The sequence below is a fragment of the Clupea harengus genome, chromosome 21 (genome assembly GCF_900700415.2).
Source record: "Clupea harengus chromosome 21, Ch_v2.0.2, whole genome shotgun sequence".
NCBI lineage: Eukaryota > Metazoa > Chordata > Actinopteri > Clupeiformes > Clupeidae > Clupea > Clupea harengus.
In genome coordinates, this window is record NC_045172.1 from 17,825,126 (window position 1) to 17,844,485 (window position 19,360).

At 42.9% G+C, this 19,360-nt stretch overlaps 1 protein-coding gene across 2 annotated transcripts in view; it reads left to right on the forward strand.

Annotated features, from left to right (window-relative positions):
* Window positions 1-19,360, forward strand: part of cntnap3 (contactin associated protein family member 3) — an 89,318-nt gene that overhangs the window by 39,939 nt on the left and 30,019 nt on the right. For both annotated transcript variants that reach the window (XM_031559062.2, XM_031559060.2), the window contains exons 4-10: window positions 870-1,017; window positions 2,089-2,292; window positions 8,271-8,446; window positions 9,103-9,243; window positions 10,642-10,903; window positions 11,542-11,691; window positions 15,461-15,638. In XM_031559062.2, coding sequence (XP_031414922.1) covers window positions 870-1,017; window positions 2,089-2,292; window positions 8,271-8,446; window positions 9,103-9,243; window positions 10,642-10,903; window positions 11,542-11,691; window positions 15,461-15,638 — 1,259 coding nt within the window. The remainder of the gene's footprint in view (window positions 1-869; window positions 1,018-2,088; window positions 2,293-8,270; window positions 8,447-9,102; window positions 9,244-10,641; window positions 10,904-11,541; window positions 11,692-15,460; window positions 15,639-19,360) is intronic.

Sequence of the window (19,360 nt, forward strand, 5' to 3'; positions counted from 1 at the left end):
CCCTTCAAAGGCACTGAGGATGCTACTCAGCCCTGAATTACACAACCACAAAGGAAGTCAGTTTTATTCAGGGCTGTGTCCTAGTAGATATTTCGAAATGAATAAAAAAAAAAAAAACATGTTTTTTTTATTCCCTTCACTCCATAACACATCCTACTTCCACAGTTACCCGTATGCCCCTTTGCCAAAGCCAGGTGCGATGTCAGCGCGTGGGCATCATGTTGTGTTTTTCTGTCGCATGTGAAAGGGGTGGGTATTGATCTCTGTTAAAAAGGGCCAGAGATTGGGTATTCAGGACCCACCGCTCCTGCAAGAGAAGCTGAGGCGCAGCAGTGAGAAAGCACAGCGCTTATCGATTCCTGGCCACCTGCATTGTGCTGCTGGATCTCCCAGGTCACCACCAGAGTCTATATATCTCTCTGTGTCGAGACACCAGGGCTTGATCTTCGCTGATCACAGATGCTTAGTGTAGTGTTAGACATTGCCAAGCTAAGGGTTTACTGTAAACACATCATGAGCACCACTAAAAGTGCATCAGGTGCATTCGACTGGAGACAAAAAGTGTGTGTTTTGTCGGTCATAAAAGGGAAATGTTGGCATGTAAGTACACTGTTAAGCATTTTGAATGGGCCAGTTCAATGTTCAACTAGTTCAATGCATGGATAGGACACACAGTAGACCTTTAACTGGCTGAACCAGGAGCTGTTGTGCTCTGTAAACTTGTAAATAAGGCTAACGAGGCCGAGGCCAGAGGTTGAATTCTCAGGAAATATAGGAAATTACAGGCTGTATTCATTGTACTGGAATAAGTTACATTGCATGAAATCCTCAAACAAATGTTGACATTTCTTTTACTGTCTCTGCTGCAGGTGTTTTCTGGAAACACAAATGCTGACGGTGTAGTGCCATTCAAACTGCATCAGCCCATGTTCGCTCGGCACCTAAGAGTTGTCCCTCTGGACTGGAACCCAAATGGAAGAATTGGATTAAGACTGGAAGCATATGGCTGCCAGTACAGTAAGTATTATGGTGCATACAGTGTACATAACAAATGACCAGACTCTTTAACTGAAACATGCCATTTTGGATGATGAGGGGAAAAAATACTTTTTTGGAAGGTTATAGTGTGCTAGATAATAAAGATGCACATTACATTAGATTGGGGTTTTGTAAAGAGGTCTCTTAGTGCTCAGTGGCTGGGAACTATGAGGTGTTTGTTCCTGATCTGCAGTTAGTCTATTGCTGTATATCATTGTGCTGATTTGTGTTGACAATAAGACAAATGCACACTAACACATTCCACACAAATAAACAAATACCCTTGGACTGGTTCAGTGTAATAAATCTGCCATCTGCATGACTGATTTATGACTGGCTTTACATAAATACACGATTGTTTTTTAATGGCACCCCCTGATAGGAGATGCATTATACGAGAAATGAAACTGGACAGCAGTGACGTGTTGGGCTATGTTCTGGATCACAAAGATTTGTGGAATTCTGAGAGCAAAGGCAGATTGACATTCAAGCCTATTATTATGGGCTGTGTTTTTATGCCAGTCTTAAGCCGTCAATTCATTAGCGGGCAATTAAGCTGTACTGAGCAATCAAGACTTACTGTACGGCCTGCACATGAAGGAGTTTCCAGGTTGAAGCAAAATGGCTGCTTTTCACTGGCACTTAATGTGTTGACGCTTGATCAACTGTGTTGACAGTTTAACAAAAAGAACCAAAGAGCCGTCAATTATAAAAGAGAGCTCTATGCTAATGCCTGCGTTTGAAGTGCATCTGACAACTTCCCTGGAATTATGACTGCAGTCATTTCATGCGGAGGATAAAGGAGAGCGGACTGCATTGTTACAATAGACTAAATTAAAGAAAATGCCTCAAGAAACATTTCCACTCAACTGACTCTGATTATTTTTCATTCTGTACAGTCAGAGAAGCATAATTTCACCATGGAACTTTCTGGACAGAAGATTTATTATAAATGACTGAGCATTCTCTCCCTCTCAATATTTGTTCTCTTGTTGTTGTTGAGGACTAAGGTTGTGTAATGATTATGGTTTTTCACTCTTGTGTTTGTAGAGTCTGATGTGATGCAGTTTGATGGGAGCAGCTCATTGGTCTACAAGTTTAGTCCAAACTCCAGTCAACCAACCAAAGACAAGCTTTCCCTGAAGTTTAAAACCTTGATCAACTCAGGCAATCTCCTCCATATGGAAGCAATGCACGGCCAGAGCCTAACAGTGGAACTACTCAAGGGAAAACTTTTATTTCACCTCAGAAAAGGTACAGTCACATTTTTAAATCATATTGTAATGTAATGATTGCATGACATTTAATTGCATTTCCCCAAAAAACCTGTTGGAGCTGCTCGTGCTTTCACCCCGGAGATGGAGGAAACGGGTAGAGAAAAGCTCCAGTTTAGAAATGAATTTGTCCTCATTCAAACCCACTCCCCACAAAGAAACTCTGTGTGGTCTATGTCATCACCATTAGTAACTCAGATGCCATTTCCCCGTCATGTTGTTTTCCATTCTCCCTATTTACACCACATTTTGTGTTCCCTCGCCCATTAGAAGTGCACTTTTTGGAGCTCAATTTATTTGCATCATCAGCCAGTGCTCCTCCACAGGGATATATTTCATGACATACAGTAGAAGTCTAGAAACGGTCCTCAGTGTGTTTGGATGGGCTGTGTATGCTGCTTGCCTTGTTAATTAAGTACAGAAGTGGAGCGCCACAACAATAAAGAACTGATTTAGGAAAACACTCATAGTTAACGCAGTAGACCTGATTATCTTACCTTATCCTCCCCAAAGCCCAAGTACCAACCACAGGGGGACTGAAGGTGGAAGTGCTCTCTCTTACGTCAAGCTAAGCGGGGCTGTGCTGGCTGGCTCTGGGAAACTTATGTGCATCCTTTCTCCTGTACTAATGATGCAAAGCTGTGCCAGGGATGTTAGTGCTTGCCAAAGCAACGTGGGAATGCAGGAGGAAAAAAAGCAAACTTAGGTGTTGTCAGAGGCTGTCGTATGTGTCAGCTGATGACCGATTCTCTCAGAGATGCCATCTGTCCATGCGGTACAAGGAGGCGCTTGCCAGCCGGTCCCCACTGGGACTGCTCTTAGCGCTTATCGCGGATCGCGAGCAACTAGCACACAGTGGAAATGTGATACGCCACTAATGGCATCGTGTGGGCAGCTGAAACTCTCCACTGGGGTCGAAAGATGCGCTCCTGAGCCGCTGAGCTGCAGTTTAATGCAGAGCCGAGATTGAGTGCTGCTTTCGTTTCATTTAAGATCAAAAGGAGGAAGAATGCATGTTTTAAAAATGGTGCCTTTTGTTTGAAAATCAAAGGTGAAGTACGCTCTTCAAGGCCGTGCAGTCACTCAGTCTAGAATGGATCGAAGGATTATGTATATTTTATTCTGTGGATTATTTAAGTACATTCAAATATTCAACGAGTGGTATTGTTAATCGATTGAATGTCACCAAACCAGCCAACCATTTACCCCCTCTGCCAGCCACCACCGGCCTCCTCTGCAAAGGCACACTGAATATTACACTTCAAAGATCATTTCTGAGGAGAATGTAGAGGAATCTTTCCCATGCTGCACAGTTGCCTCCCATTATCTACTTTACTTGATTTAAAAAAAGGCAAAATTCAAATGTGTGAGACACTGAATATTTCACTGTATGAGTTTCACACATACATATACACACATTCATACATTCATACATTACATTATTAGATTGGAATATTTCATATGTAGGCTATGTGTAACACCTCAGAATCTTGGGAGTGTCACCAGATATTAACACCGATGATGTCTAAAATCTGGAAAATTGGGAACAGAGAAACTATGCTAATCTTCATTGTAGCCACTCTCGTTTAGAGTTAACTTGAATCTATTGAATTTCTGTCTACCAGTTTCCCTTCCATTACATTTAGTATGAAAACACACTGAAAAGTCTTACGTAGGCTACCATAGTAACCAAAATGCAATTTCCATGTCAGCTCTAGTGCATCTGCATTGATCATCTGATTTAGATCCTTTGGCTCTCATGATGTCAAGTTTCTAGTTTTAGCAGTTGGCTACATGGTTGGTTCTATACCCTCCCCATTGGTCATTTACTTGTCACTTGCGTTTCACAGGGTAATGGGTATGCTACTGCAGAGGAAATATTACCGTAAAACTGATATTTACAGCTAAAATAATTCAGTCCTTTGTAAAAACTTGTTACTTAAAACCACTTGAACTTGAAACTGCTACTGTTTGGTACAACTACTATTAGGCTAGAGATGTGCCAAACCATTCACCGGCATCTAATGAATCCGAAAATGCCAACCCAAAACTCAGAGATTTGGAACATGTTGTGCTGGGTTTAGACAGGTCTGGTCTTGACAAGTGTTTCACTTGGTGCATTTCCATCGTTTTTTTTCTTTTCTCCCTTAACAAGCAAATGGGAAACTGAGAGGTGAAAATTAAAACCATCCGTTGTTATGACGGACGAGAGATTGCATGTTACTCTGCTCGTGCTGATAGGGGTACAGACTGACAAAAGAGCTGTGCTATTGCCTCAATCAAAGCGTTTGTCTCATGCTTCCCCGTCTCTCTCTCTTTCTCTCTCTCTCCCTATCTATCTCTATCGCTCTCTCTCTCTCTCTACCTGTCATCCTTCCTCTCTGTTTGTTTTCCCATCATTTTCTCTTGCTTTGCTCTATTCTCGTTTTCGTCCTCCTGCCTATCTTATTTCCTCTTCCTGGTTTCAGCAATTTCTATTGCGGTTTTTCAGAGCTGTCCTCCATCAGATGTGTAGATATTCATGTACATTTATCATACCTCACTGCTTAAATACACTCTGCATTATGTATAGATGTATACACTGAACATACATTCATACAGGCATAAATATGTACTGGACATACACCATATGTATGTAAAGAAAAAATTGATTTTCACAGCAAAGGTTTTGCTGATGCTAGGATGACGTCATTCTGCATCACAGCACCTGTGTTTTCCCCTAAATATCTGTGTTAGGCTGAGTAAAATCTCTCGTTATGTTTGGCATTCATTTTGAAATTAATTGGTTGTGTTGTGTCAGCCATTGCTCTGACTTCTCCATCTAAGATCAAAGACAATATATTTTAAATCCCTCTGCGCTTTGGCACTAATGTCCTAAAGTCTATCTATATGCATGGCTCCTTTTTCTCTTCATTCTCAATGATCCCGGCGTATTTGTGGAATGGCTTGCTTTATCTCCTTAATGTGGAGATAAATTCTCTCATTGTGGGAGTTCAAGGTGCCACCTGCACTGACAGTAGTGCAATAAAATAAGTCAAGGGCAAATGGCATATCAACTGAAGGACGTTTAATTCCTTTTAGTTCAATTTCATTATTATTGCACTTTTCACAAATGTCAGCATGACGAAGGCACTTTTCAGAGAGCTTAAAATTTCCATTTCTTATCTCAAGTCAGTTGGGTAGGACAAGGAGTCCGTACAGGATGTATTCAGACATTTACCTCCAGTGTGTGGTTGATTCAGGCACTGAAATACAGACTGCAGTTTTTTTGACGAATTATTATTGTGAATCATTATCAAATATTATCATTACAGCTTTTTGTCTGATTTCATCTTCACCCTGTCTTTTGTTGCATTTTCATGGCCATCCAATATCCTTGTTTTTGCAAGTCCGACTATTTTCCCATTGATTACAGTGTCTCTACCACCTGCCGCTGGCCACTCTCTCTAATTTCCTGCTGAAAAATGTCATGGTATATTTGCCCGTACAATAGGTGGGTACATTAAATGGCTTCGTCCAATTGTAACTGTTGCAATACATGCTGTCAGGTTGTTTCCTCTCCAGCAAAGACAGTGTGTATTTTCCCCCGACTGAGATGGCTGGTCATTCCTTTATCAGTTTCTGCCAAGGCTGTTAGGGAGGCAGAGTTTCAGAGCACCGTAGGGGCACCACACTTCAAAGCCCTTGCTGTGTGGGGTTCAGAATCCAACCAACAGACAGCCTCTATGTTTTACACTCAAGGGAGATGTGTGGGGTTAAGGTTACAGCCGAGGGAGTTTGGAACGGGTAAAAAAAAGGGGAGAAAAAAGGGAGAATTTCTCTTTTTGTGGCAAAGCAGAAAATATTCTTCCCGGTTCTAAAGTAGTATAGAAACACCTGGAGAGACCTCTTCGAACCAGTCATGTCTTGCACCAGAGGCTACTGGTAGTGTTAAAGCAGCAGAACTTGTGTTGGTGCGCGTCTCAGTTCCCTTCAAAAGGGCTGCTGAATCGAGGTCCTGGTATACAGTGCGGACAGATGCTCATTGTTGGCAGGCACTTGCCTCAGCACAGGAGAAAATGAATTAAATAAATAGCGTCACGAAGATTTATGCCCGGTATCCGAAACCATTTCATTTTTCCTGTAGTTTACATTCATCAAAATGTCTGTTGATATTGTGCCTCAGCGACTCCTATTTGGCCCCAATTCTTCACTGGCACAGTAATATTTATCGGGCACAGAAACACAAGAGGTCATTCCGAGCAGCAACAAATACATTTATGACCACAGGGCTGTGTTAACCCAGGGAATATTACGTACCTTAATTGCCCCGTGCTTGGGTTTGTATCGAGCTCCTAGGAGATGGAGGATACTTCTCCAAGTCTTTGGAAAATAAGTCGTGGCGTAGATGCCATCTGGTGTGTGGATCAATATGACCTTTTTGATGAAACGGCATGGCACTGATACAGTGATCATTGCACTAAACAACACAATTAATTGATTGAGGTGGACCCTCCTATCTCTGCACTCTATACTTGAAGGTTTATCAATTGATTGATTTGTTTTTACTGATGGACTCATTATTTCCTTGTGTTTGGTTGGATAAGGGACTGCTTTTATTTTAAATTCTCAAAACAAACTTTTGATTTGGATGTTTTTGAAAGCTTTATGTCTGAGAAAAACGTACAGGCTGCCATTTTGAATAGATGTTTTTACCGAACAGCATGTTCCCATGCAGAGCCAGCGGTAATCCTTCCAGCGCTTGTTATTTATGCAATCCCCGCAAAAAAAGTGATGGCTCCTCGGCCCAGAAGATGGTATGTAATGATGTTGTTTTGTGGGGCCTGCCATCCTGCCGTTGAGTGCGTCAATTATTGTCTAGGAGAGGTGTAATGAGATAATCTGCATTAGAGTCACACAGAAAGAGGCTCTCTTCCATGAGTGAGAGAGAGAAAGGAGAGGAGAGGAGCACCTGGAGACTTGTTCTCTCCTCTCTTGTGTCATGCTGTTATTTCCTTATTAGAACCATGATGAACCCTCCATTAAACCCTGTGTATTTTTTACTGATAAATACACCTGAACAGCATCCCCTTTTTTTTTTTGCAATAGTGTATCTGGCAGGATCAATAACAGCATCAGTAACATAGACAGTACAGCTGCAGGGTGGGTTCACAGAAAGCACGGTTACTGGTGTGGAGGTATATGAGTTTCTAAGGGCTTTTTGATGAGTATCCTATCATCCTCTGGCTGTGGTATTCTGACATCAGGTCTAATTAGGCTATTACCACATATTTCTGTCTTATTTCCCCCTTCCTCTCAGCATCTGGAGAGAGACTACACAGGGAGAAAGGAACACAACACCTTGGAGGTATTGCGGGGTGATGCTGAATAGTTTACGACCGCCATTGGAAAGAAATTATTACCAAAACATTTTGTTGTTTATGAGTATGGGACACATAGCGATTTTACAAAAGGGATAAGTGGTTTGGCTTCAGGGACAGACAGATTGCACCGACAGTTGAATCCATATTCCAGAATTTTGTAATTATACTCATTTTGTACAGGGTACAAATGTACGCTTTTCCTTTTTAAATGCTGTTATCTTACCCCCTTCCTTTTTAAATGGATTCTAAGAAATTCATAGATCACAATCTAAATGCCATTTCAATCATGTACTTCTGAGCAGCAAGCAGCATTATTCTCAAATGGCATATGGCTTTGTTTAGCTCTTTCATGTTTGGGTGTGTGTGTGTGTGTGTGTGTGTGTGTGTGTGTGTGTGTGTGTGTGTGTGTGTGTGTTTGTGTGTGTTTGTGTGTGTGTGTGTGTGTCTATGTGTGTGTTTGTGTGTATGAGAGAGAGAGAGAGAGAGAGAGAGAGAGAGAGGAGAGATTTTAACTTTGTGTTAGAAAAATGTTGCCACCCATTACATTTCTGGGGGCATTGACCACATCTTCGTTTTTCTTTCACTCTCAACCTAGGCAAACGTCCGTCTCCTGACTTTCACGCCTCCATGTCGCTCGGGAGCCTCCTGGACGACCAGCACTGGCACTCGGTCACGATCGAGCGTGTTAGCAGGCACCTCAACTTCACTGTGGACAAAAGCACACAGCAGCTCCAAGTCCCTGGCCACCTGAGTCTGTCTGACATTAGCGAGGTGTTTTGTTGGTTGATGACCCGTCTCTAAATCATTCCACACATTCCCGGCAAAGCCACAAACACCACCTTGTTCCAAGCTCTCTCTCTCTCTTTCTCTCCCTCTCTCCCTCTCTCTCTCTTTCTGTCTACTAGCTCTTTCTTTCTCTCGCTCTCTTTGCCTGGGTCTCTCTCCCTCCCTCCCTGTCTCTCCATACAGTACAGTAAATGGGTCAGGGTAAAAATGGCAGTTGGCTCAGATGCCAGCCTTGACATCAGGGATTATTATTAGGGACATTACCGTGGTTACTAATTAAACAATATCCAACCTGAAGGAATGGTTTAATTAAACTGAAGGTTATAGAAGGACTAATCTGTTGGCATCAGCTATACATCAGGGTTTACTCTGTATAACGACTAGAGCAGAAATACGTTTTTCCTCTCATAGTTCAGGTTCATAATTGTATAGATGGGAGGAGATGTAACCAATTATATTGGTTCACATGGCCATCCCTACGATCATGCAAGTCTATTATATTTCTTCTGTCATGGATACATTCCTGTGAGTGTGTGTGTGTCTGCTCATGTGTGTTTACATTTTATTTAAATACAAAAAGGAGAATGGATACTTTGGTCACTTTGGGAGATTGTAACAAGGCATGTTCTTCTTTTTCCAAGATTAGCTTCGGTGGAGTGTCAGGTCCTTCAGCATCGAGAACTCTCTCCAGGAAGAACTTCCGCGGTTGCATGGAGAATGTGCTGTACAATGATATGAACATCGTCCACCTGGCCCAAGAAGGACGCCACGTCTCCATAACGGTAGGCAGCCAGTACAGCCCAGCCAACACCTGAAGAGAGTTTCACACTGTTACACCTGCATGCAGATAATCAGAAACAGTGTCGACAGCTCTAGCGTTAGTCTTGCTGTCTCAGCCACGCAGACAACCTCACCATCATATGTGAGCGGAAGGTACTTTGACTTGTAGTAATGTATTCTCTGTCAGACTAATTTTCTTTCCCTGCTGTTTGATCTAATCTCATATTTTATTAATGCCCTCGATGGCATTGTGCAGAGCCGCTGTCTACAGTGTGCCATTCTTTTAAATGAGTAACTTTTCCACATGAAGATTAAATGGCGGCCAGTCACTTTCATTTCTCCAAAAATAACCCTGAGTTCTTAAAAAACAACAGTACGCTAGCCAAGATAAGGGAGTTGGATACCTATTGAGGATACTCCATCAGTGAGAGCAGATGTTCACTCCTTTGATTTTTCAAAGCCATCACAAAACAAATAGGCTTAGATGCTGTGAGCTGTTTACCAATGATTGGGGTGAATTTGCAATGAGGACAAAATGCTGTGCTGAGCTCTGTGGGGAAAATATAGTGGGTGTAGAGGCTTCTGCGTCTGCAATGAGAGACTGCTGGGTTAAACCTATTGCCTAGCCTGGCATTGCGTTTTCCTGTCCACTGAGGGAACCTTCTTAAATAAAAATGACCAAGCTAGAAATGACCATGAGTAAAAATTGACTGTTTTTCAAACATAGTTGACGGCAATGTACAGAGTTTGTAGATTCTGCAGACCTGTAAAGAAAGTTTTAAGAGATCATAAATCAGGTAAAACGATCAGATCAGACTGATAAATACTTGCCTGACTCTTGGTACAACTGTAACAGGGGGAAGTGTTTCAGGAGTGCAGATAACACCATTTGATCTCATGAATTAATTGTGCGGGGAATAATTACGTTGATAATTAATTTTTGATGTGTCAGCTCATGCTGTGTTATGGGACTGTTACTTTTGGCATTATTTCATTATTTGAAGCTGTATTAATGCAGTGATGCCCTACTAAGTCCTGAAGACTTGGCCGGGATTTACAGATTTGTATTCCTGTAACTCAGCTGGTAGTGCAGGTGACAATAACACTATGGCCGCAGGTTTCATACCCAAGAAGCACACATAGGCTACTCTCAAAATGTATACTTTTGCTTCAAGGTGCTTTAGATGAAAGCGTTTGCAAAATGATGCTTTACTGAATATCACCATTAGCTTTGAACATATTAAGTCATTTTTCCTAGAAATCTTATGAATCTCTGTGGATTCTTTGAAATACCACTGGTATTCGAGGACTGAAAATTACTATTTATAACTGAGCTACAGTTGAGTGATCTGTTATTCTGTACATTTACTGGCCTCTTCAACACCCACGCTATTCCTCAGGGAGCTGTCTCATTCACCTGCTCCGAGCCCGTAGATGTGCCAGTAACTTTCTCGAGCGCCGGAAGCTTCCTCCAGCTTCCCCTGAGCATGCCCAGCGATGAACTCTCCATCAGCCTAGAGTTCAGGACGTGGAACAAGGCTGGCCTTCTCCTGACCTTTGACCTCCAGCAGCAGGCCGGGAGCACCTGGCTGTATCTGAGTGAGGCACAAGTCAGGCTGCAGATCCACAAGGCTGGACGGGTCCTGGTGAACATCATTGCAGGTTAGTTCCCTCAGAATTCCACTGTCTAGTTGTGAGGACTTGATGGAAATCCCATAGTTACTGCTGTAGTAGTTACTAATGCAGGACATTCTTACAATCAATAGTGTTCTAACTGATGTAGCTCGTTGCAACATTATTAAGCACCAAGAAACACTACTCCGTGATTACTCTATCTACTCTGTGACTATTACCAAGGTTTTTTTTTCTGAATCATGTTTAGCTGGTTATTTCCTGTCATAATGAGTCAATATGAAGAAGCACAAACATATTAAACATAAACAGAACTCATTATAAGAATCTATCACGGACTGCACCTTTAAAACTTGAACACATACTAGTTGTAACACTTAACAAAAATGCTTTTAAAATACTTAAATCAGGATCATTTCGGGCATGTTGTATGTGGCAATGATCTCATCTAATGTGAAATGAAGAATTCATATAACTAACATGCACGTATCGGTTTCTCTCATCACATCTAATTCATTCCTGTCTTTGAGAGCTCCAGATTAAATAACCACCTATAAATCTTTGTAAGAAGTGGAAAATGACAAAGCAAGAGTCCAAAAGTAGTTGAGAACTGTCATGAAATAACTGTGAGACACAGTAAGAGCTGAAGCTGTGATCTCCTTTCACAGGTTCGGGCCTGAATGACGGCCAGTGGCACACGGTGTATCTGAGTGGCAGGAGGGGTCGTCTCAGCGTCACGGTGGACGGAGAGGACGGCAGCACAGCGCAGGCCAACCCCTCCTTCCCTGTCGTCCCAGAGAACCAGCTCTACTTTGGAGGTGGGTTGAACACACTTGGAGCAACACACCTTTCCCACCCGCCTCCACCCTCTTCTTGTGTGATTAATTGGAGATTATGTATGCATGTTATCCCAACATCTCTTATTTGTAATCCCCCTAATCTTAAGGTCCTTTTTATCTCCAGCCAGATGTTTTGTGTATCATGTCTCAAAGATGTAACACCGTGGGTAAGCAATGCGCTCCAGTGCTTATTTCTCTGCCCCATCTGCCATAATATCCCCCAATAGTCTTGTGTCAAGGCGAATATATTTTATTTGTTCCCCTTGTTGACCATATCTTGAAGCAGAAAAATTAGAAAATGCGATGCAGTTTCTTCATTACAGTGTATCTTTCGCACCATTTCATCTTAAACAAATAAATGAATTGACTCCAGCACAGCCTTTTATCGAGTCCTAGAAATGAAAGTGTTGTGATGAATGTATCAATGCTGGAGTGTAGCTTGTTATCATCGCCCTAATCCCCTGAAGCAGGGTTCGAATTATCTTTTTGTCTCTAAGGGGGTCTCTATCTCAAAAGTTGGCGCACCGCGAACATAGCCTACCAAGGCTATACAATTAAATAGCCTAGGCGCGAGCAGCGCTTTTGCGCATGGTAGGCATAGGCTGTATATAACTTCACACACGCACACAACACAGAGACATTTTTGTACAGAAATTGATTTATTTTAATTAATTTCAATATATTATTGATTGTAATAGTCCATATATATATATCAATTTCGAAATACAAAGAAATAGACCAAAAGATTTAGTCTTGGCATTCACAATTTCACAATGCAATGAAATACTCATTTGAAGACGACATAAAAATGCATGTCGTCGTCCTAAACTTGAACACAGGGAAAATGCACTATCTGGCAGAAATGAATAAAGGCATTGTCCTACCATTACGGAGACAAAACAGACCAAACTGCCCTGCTCTCAGCTGGCTGGGAATGTATTGTTTGAGAATATGAATTTGGCGCCGGTGGCCTTTTTTCAGTGGCATAACTGACCGTGATGTTTCTTTTAGACGTAGATGTAGATATATTTATCTCAAAAGCATGTTAAGCTAAAAGCACACGACTTCTTCTGACTTTATGACCTGATCAAATTGATCGTATCTACTACGCGGTTTGCTCTAGCCTAGTGGCGTGGTGGTGAAGTGCATTCATGCTGCGTTCATGAGCGTAAGGTAGGCTACGGTCTGGCTATGTCCCGTGGTATGGTATCCTATTTTAATTTAACGTTTTTAATGGTAAGAGACCACACAGGGACGGATAATGAGCGTTATTTAACATTAAATTACAATGTCACATATGGCAGACACCTTCAGATATGAGACCCCCTTCAGATTTTTGACTTTGTTGCTTTCATGGGAGCTAGTCCTCACTCTATGGGGGCTCGGCCCCCTCTGGCTCCCACGTATTCGAACACTGCCCGGAAGCGGGGCGACAGTGGTTCAGGAGGTAGAGAAGTCGTTTAGTAATCAGAAGGTTGCTAGTTCGATTCCCACTGTCGAAGCGTCCTTGAGCAAGACACTGAACCCCTAATTGCTCCTGATGTGCAGTGTGCCATCAGTGTAGATGTAAAATGTATATACAAACTTGTAAGTCGCTTTGGATAAAAGCGTCTGCTAAATGACTAAATGTAAATGTAAGCCAATTCAGACCTGCTGTAAAGAACACACGGCCATGTGTTACTCCATCACCACCTACACACTGACAATGGACACTTTCCAACAACAAGGGTGACAGTGGGGGGTGGAATGCCTTTCATTATTGTCTGCCTACCATCTTGTTGTGAGGAACTTTACAGGGCCACAGCAAACCTTTTTTTTCCCTAGCAGGTACAAAAAAGTTCCCTAACAGTTTGAAACCGTTGCTTTAACACCACATGGAGAGAAAAACGTTTTGGATTGATGACTCACATACTGAGTCAAATCTTATCATATGAGTTTATTGACTCATCTATACCCAATGGAGTACCTGCACTCTCTTCAGGGTCCGGTGCTTTGGTCCTCGTGCTCTCTCTGGGCATCAAGGATTCATAGAGAAGGACAAGCAGGAAGCAAAGGGCCTTGAAGTCGAAGACTTCAGACATGTTGGGGGTTAGTACTCAAAATGTCAGCCCAAAAGTAGATTCATAACCTATTTTTTTCTCAGACAATGTGGCCCTTTTTTAAAGTAAAGTGAGCCACAGTTGTATCTCTCTCTTAAATCCAACACAATTTTGAGGAGAATTCTTACTATTCCTGGAAACACTGGGGTTTTGTTAGTATTCAGGGGAGAAGATGGTGTATATGTGCCTAGGGTGCATTTCTTGGTGAACCATGTCAACCAATATATTGTATTGATCTTCATATATCGTCATCCACTTCTATATAGAGTTGATGATTTCTGTGGAACTTGGCAATAATGTTGTGAAAAGTATTAAAAGTAGAGATGTCATCTGTTGGTATCAATAGATTTCAGTGCATTTTAATGTCCCTTCAAGTTAAACCTCGCTGTGGTGAAATCTTTTAATTAACGTCTGACTACTAGATCAAATGTCTGTACTATTTTTCTTCAAATGAGCCGTTTTTCGCTCCCATTCCCCAACCTGTTTTCTACCTGTCTGCACTTAAACTAAGAGAAAAGCTCAGTTTTGATGTGTTCCCCTCTGTAGTGGATGTTTGAAAGGTACACATTCTCATTGTCACGGTTCTCCAATGTGAGTAGCAAGCAGAAAATGTGTGTGAGTGTGTACTGGACAACACTGCTGTTTGTGTCGGGTATGTCTAGATATCTCACTGCCTCTCTCTGTGTCTCTTTGTGAGTGTGTGTGTGTGTGTGTGTGTGTGTGTGTGTGTGTGTGTGTGTGTGTGTGTGTGTGTCTGTGTGTCTGTCTGTGTGTGTGTGTGTGTGTGTGTGTGTGTGTGTGTGTGTGTGTGTGTGTGTGTGTGTGTGTGTGTGTGTGTGTGTTAGGGGGGTTGTGTCAACACAGTTATGTGTATAAGGGGGAACTGCTGCTCCTTCCTGTGTCTTAGTGAGGGCAAAAAACAAAAGTAAACTGATACAATTGTGCATGTGTGAGAGAGAAACAAGAAATGCCATTTTAGAATTGTCTACTAAAAAAAGGACACTCTTCATTTATCACATACCTCTCCATTTTACGCAATGACTAATTTCATGACATTTTTAGAAACATTGATTATGCTATTTGTAACAAGTGTGATAGCTACATGTAATTTGTAACTTTCCTCTCTCATTTTCATCCAAAGTATGACTACAAATGGTCCTTCAAACCACCACAGTATTTCCAGTGGTGTTTTTGTATGTGATATTGAATGTAGTTGTCTTAAACGGTTTCATACAGCAGAATATACTCCATCACGTAGTTGATTAGAATCACCTGCAAGCTGACTCTTGTAATATGGTATTGGCTTTACTGATTACTTCCTAATTAGAGATTTGGAACGGTAACGGTCGCACACACTTAATTATACAGCACACATGGTTCAGTTCCTCTGGTAATTTAGCAAAGCAGGAGCTGATTTTATACCCCATCCAGTGCCGTGTGGCTCAGGGACTGTATAATCGTATTGGGATGACGAAACTGTTCAAAATAACTCTGACAAAAATGTAGAATTCCCTCACTTCCTAGGCATATTTTCAATGTTCTCTTGTCACTCACTTATATTCAGGATTTTTGTAGTATACAGTATATTGTGTAGTGTAGTATACACTGCATTTTTGTTTTGTATATTTATGGGCTGATTTGTGACACAGGTTGCCCAGAAGAAGAGAAACTGGCCAATCACAGATGCAGAAACCCATTCAGTGTTTTCCAAGGATGCATGAGGCTCATCCGCACAGGCGACCAGGAGGTGGACTTAATCAAGGTGCAGCAGATGTCCCTCGGAAACTTCAGCGATCTGCAAATGGACATGTGTGGAATCATTGATCGGTGAGTGCGGACTCAACCGCTGGCTCTTCCCCCATTAACCAGCTTCCTGGAGATAAACTCAATCCTTTCCTCAGAACTGTTACCAGATGGTATGTGCTGTTCTCAAGCAGATATACCCAAAACGAAGACAAAAATGGAGGAGATACCACTAATTAAACCTTCAGATCTTTTTCTTTGTTAGCTCAGTCAGATCAATAAAAAGCTAATTCCTGGCTTGGTTGTAAATTTAATTCGCTGAAAGTTGCTCTTTCAGTTTTGAAATAGTTGTCGCTGGCTGGTTGGCTTACCATTCATCGCTGTAACAGTGTAATGCAGGGGGAAAGATTTCTCTGATTACTTCATTTGAGAGATACTGTGTGCCTTTTTTGTCATCAAACTTTATTATGAGGAAAGTTTTCTGTGGGAGGGATGTACTTTTTTGACAACACAATTTATTTACCTTGTACACCAATGAAAACCTAACAGATTACACCGTCCAAGCCCTTCACTCAGAAGAAGAATCAGCCCAAACAACTCTCTCCGTGTCCCCGGTGAAATTCTGTGTTATTGTGCAGCAGAGGCCATACTTTGGAAATAATCATCGTGACACTCCCCAGTAGTATTAGATTTGTTACGTTTTGAAGCTCCGGTGCGTTCTGAGTCGCCTTTCAATCCGAAGGCTTCATCACTCCTCTGTTCCTAGTTCCTGTGCTCCGTGCTCCACCACTCCATATGTTCCTGTTAAACAAGGCCCTCATGTATTCAATTTGTCCTCTGCTCCTGAAAAATTGGCAATATCCTCTGTCTATGTGCATGAAAAGGATCACACATATCTCCACTTTGATCTGTCCATCCACCAAAGTGCGCCTGTGCCTTTTTTTTTTTTTGCACGAACCATAACAAATGTGCTAACGAGTGCAAACAGGTGTAGACAGGTAGGTGGATGGCGTTGATATCATGTTACTTACCCTCCACGTTTGACTGATGCAGCTGTCAGCCTGCACGCTGACCCTGTTGGGAATATATTAGTAGACTGAACGCATTATGAAATAGAGCGTGTGATCTCCTCCCTCAACCCAACACATATCTTCCGCTGATCTGCACCTCATCAAAAGCTGGGCGTGGGTCTCTCTCCTGCTTACTGAACTTTATAATTACCCGTGTTAATGAATGTTGTTTATCGCCATCGCCAACGAAACCCAATCCACCGTGTTTACCGCATGGCTCTTCTTCGTTATCTTTCTCATCGCCACTCAACTCATCATGGCGACGATAACTGCAAGTGCTCCTATCGCAAGTGTCAGTTTAACTCTGCATCAGCCCCCCACCACCACCCCCCCCTTTCCGCTCTCCTCTCCTCTCTCTCTCTCTTTCTCTCTCTCTGTTTCCATCCTGCCCTTGAAACAGCAGCAAAACAAATTGATTTCTGCCCATCTGACTGCAGACCCGGCTGGAGCCACAATTAATATGACAATTATCAACTTCTTATGGCTCAGCGCTGCCTTAGCAAACAGCCCGGCCCTGTGTAATCAAGAGAGAAATGGAGGGCTTTTCGAACATCGCCGGTGTGCTAATGAACAACTCATCAAATCAGTGTTGCTCGTTTCGGTTTGATGTCTGCCTGCCGCACGCCTCCGCCGCGTTGTCTCTCTTTCGACCTCACGGTGCTGCACTGATGCCAGCTCCCTCACACGAGAGGAAGGCCTTCGTGACTTAGGGTGTAGACTGTAAACGATAGTCATTGGAGTCGTTTTGACGAGAGAAAAAAAATCCTCCTGCCATTGTGTTTTTGCCCGTTAATGTGGCTTTTGAAAACATAAAGAAGTGAAGAAGCTGGCAGGCACTGTGAATGTAACTCACACACACACACACACACACACACACACACACACACACACACACAAACACACACACACACACACACACACACACACACACACACAGGCACTGTGAATGTAACTCCAGCTCTCTGTCTTGCAGTTATTATTGCTTAATATTTTTTTGTGAGCAGAAGAAGTTGAGGCTGAAAATCATCTCAGCAGTTTCTCTCTCTCATTAAAGCAGAGGGGAGGATATTGAGTCTGCAGGCGGAAGAGAGAGAGAGCGAGCGCGAGAGACAGATGGAGAGCAGTGAGGGAGGGGGAGAGAGAGAGAGAGCAGAGGGAGAAAAGGGGGGAGAGAGGGAGGAGAGGAGGGAGAGTGAGGAGTGTGGTAAAGACAATGAAAGAGACAGAGAGGAGAGGGAAATGGAAGGAGGGAGAAGGGGGAGTGAGAGAGACTGATAGAGAAAGGAACACAGGAAAGAAGACCAAAAGGGAGGTAAATAGAGAAGGGCAAATAGATAGAAAAGAGAAGAAAGATAACAAACAGGGATGTGGTGAGGTAGAAATAGTAAGAGAGACACACAGGAGGAGGTAACGGAGATAAAATAAGTAAGTCGCCAGAAAAGCAGAGTGAGATAAAAGTAAAAGGGGAGACAGAAGAACAGCGAAATGAAAGAAACTGAGGCATGGGGAGAGAGAGAAAGAGAGAGACAGATCTGCTGAAACCTGAGGAGGCAGTGTGCAGGGTTTGAGGTTCCATAGGGGGTCATTACCTCTTGAAGTCAGGTAGGGGTTTTACAGACAGAGCAGCGAGTGCCCATAACAAAGCTAAGTGCAGCATGGGAGGACTCTCCACCTCCAAGCACCCCCCCCCACACACACACACACACACACACACACACACACACACACACACACACACACACACACACACACACACACACACACACACACACACTATCCCTCCTCCCTGCCTTCTCTCTTTACCACCGTACTCCCTCATTTCTCAAATGACCTGATAGTAGGCGCAGTCAGCATTGGCCTAGAGGCAACAAAGCCCTGTAAAACACACCAGCCTTCATCCCGCTCCGTCGTCCGGCAGCTAACCATGTAAGGAGAAGTCTATTAACACCATTAGCCACTCTAATTAGCACTCTCCTCTGTGGTCTGTAGCTCGAAACGCAACACCCTGTGCTGTGTCTCTGTTCCCAGGTTCACCAAATGGACCGCTAGCGCGGATGCGGTCGCGCCGTGTTTAAGTGGAAGTGCAGATAGAGCAGTCTGAGTCACATTAAATGTCCAAGGTTAATGTAAAAGCTGTGTACCTCGGCTCATGCATTTATGCGTCATGTAAAGCTACTGCGAGGAAAAATGGAAAAATAGCGGTGGACAAGGCTGCTGACTGTGTCATATTCTTTAAGCTTAAGAATATTTAGAGGGGAGAGAAAGAGAGCGAGAGAGAGAGAGTTTTCAGGTGAATTCTGCCTCGCCTACACTTTTTCCCATCTTTTCATCTCAGACACCTGTATACTTGTCTGCACCACCACCCCCCACTCCCTCCCCCCAAACACACAAACCCCAGTCCCCGTTGTATTCCCCTACACCAGCGCGCTCTCCCATCCTGTGGTTATGTAACTTCAATCTCACCCAGGATAAATACAAACGGTCGTGTTGTGCTGTAGTTTTGGAGCGTGTCACAGGAGATGAGGGAAGTGATATATAAAGGGATGCTTAGAGTGTATGTATGTGTGTGTGTGTCTGTGTGTCTGTGTCTGTGTGTGTGTATGTGTCTGTGTGTGTGTGTGTGTGTGTCTGTGTTAGTGTGTCATCAATAGGGGATGTGTGTTTGTCTGTGTACAGAGGAGAGGGAGGGGGGGTTGCTTTTAGCTCCTCTCACGCTGATCCAGTCAGTGTGAGAGA